This window comes from Diabrotica virgifera, chromosome 1 (assembly GCF_917563875.1).
Source record: "Diabrotica virgifera virgifera chromosome 1, PGI_DIABVI_V3a".
In the NCBI taxonomy this organism is placed as follows: domain Eukaryota; kingdom Metazoa; phylum Arthropoda; class Insecta; order Coleoptera; family Chrysomelidae; genus Diabrotica; species Diabrotica virgifera.
Window position 1 is genome coordinate 29,255,578 of NC_065443.1, and position 1,510 is coordinate 29,257,087.

General features: G+C 35.6%; 1 protein-coding gene across 1 annotated transcript; it reads right to left on the bottom strand.

Moving 5' to 3' along the window:
* Positions 1–605: 605 nt before the first annotated feature.
* LOC126889637 (uncharacterized) lies at positions 606–1,228 on the bottom strand. Its single transcript, XM_050658140.1, has 2 exons — positions 1,033–1,228; positions 606–811 (listed from the first exon to the last, which is right to left on the bottom strand). The coding sequence occupies exons 1-2, from the start codon at positions 1,226–1,228 to the stop codon at positions 606–608; spliced, it is 402 nt and encodes a 133-aa protein (XP_050514097.1).
* Positions 1,229–1,510: the final 282 nt, after the last annotated feature.

The following is a 1,510-nucleotide window of genomic DNA, read 5'->3' on the forward strand; positions in this document are numbered from 1 at the left end:
GGTTCGTTTATTTTTATAGAGTAACTACTCGCTTTGCTTATAAATGTGCAGTAATGTTGGAAGGCATCTTATTATTATATCACTTCCACCAAATATTCATTTCGTTCGCATAAATATAACGTTATGTAAATGCAGTGATGTTACGAAAATGTTTTCATTTATGTGCCTTCGTAATGTTATCTTTCATTGGCTGTTACTCGTTTTACGGTGTAATTTGCTAAAATCAAAATGGTGAAAGCTACAATTAATTAAAGAAATAAATACAACGTTAGTCAAAAGAGGCAGGAACCAAAATTCGGATCGTCATTCTCTGCGCTTTTTAAGATGTAAATATAAAGCACAACAGAGTGGTGAATTAGTCGATAAAGAGATCTATAATTGCATCCACGACCTGTCGTTCACCATGATAACAATTTTTAGCGAACTTATTCCTTTTATACCCACAAAAGTTAAAACAAATAAAATCAAACTAAAGATAATTCAGATTTGATTACAGAACGGGGCCTCATCGGCGCACCTGTGTAGAAGCACTGAACTGGAATCAAGTATTTTCATCTCTTCGGTGTGAACATAAAATAATGTTATGACAGTTCCGTAGATTGATCCTACATAGAAAAAGTCCCTCGAAGCGACACCACCAAGGAAGCTGCCATTGCGTTTTCATTCCAGCCATTTTCGAATTGAAAACGATAAGTTTCCCACGCTGTTTGGCCATCGAACGTGGGTGGGTTTAAAATTTTGCTACTTCTAATTGTGCCTGGATCAACGATGGAAGAAGAAAAGGCTGTTTGTTCGGATTCGACATTAGTAACTGAAACAATATGAGATAAAGAAGCTTGGGTATTAATTTTGTTTGCTAACTCGACTATTTGTTTTTCTGAACTATATTCTAAATCGTTTTTTGATTCTCTAAATTGCTTTGTTGCTGTTCAATTTTATTTTCTAAATAGTTTTCTTTTTCTTCTAATATATCTGTTTTATTAGTAATTCGACTTACCTATAACTGAAAATTTTCATGAATTTGGGACAAACTGTTCATAACTTCTACTTTTGCTTGTCTACGACTCTCCTCCTTCAGTTCCTCTTCTTGTCTATGCCTCTCCTCCTTCTCTTCCTCTTCTTGTCTACGCATCTCTTCGACTTCTTGCCTACGCTTTTCCTTTACCTCCCTACGCTGCTCCTTTTCCACTTTCTCTTCTTGTCTTCGCTTTTCTTCATCTTCTTTCATTTTTATAAACCATGCGGGGGGTCCTGACGTATCCATTTCCTTACCAAATTCTGTAGATCTCGTATAGACAAGGTGAAAACGGCGGGTTCGTTAGAAAAAATATTCCCATGAGATTCTTTTGCATAATCACATTCGTGAGACATCCCAGAATAAGGTTCAAGAAGTCATCAACGTGAAAAGTGGTCCAATTTTTTTTAACAATTTTTTTTTAACCAAATTGCCGAAATCAGTATTTTTGGCCCGTACAAATTTTTGTTAGGTTTTTGGACCATTGTGGACAAA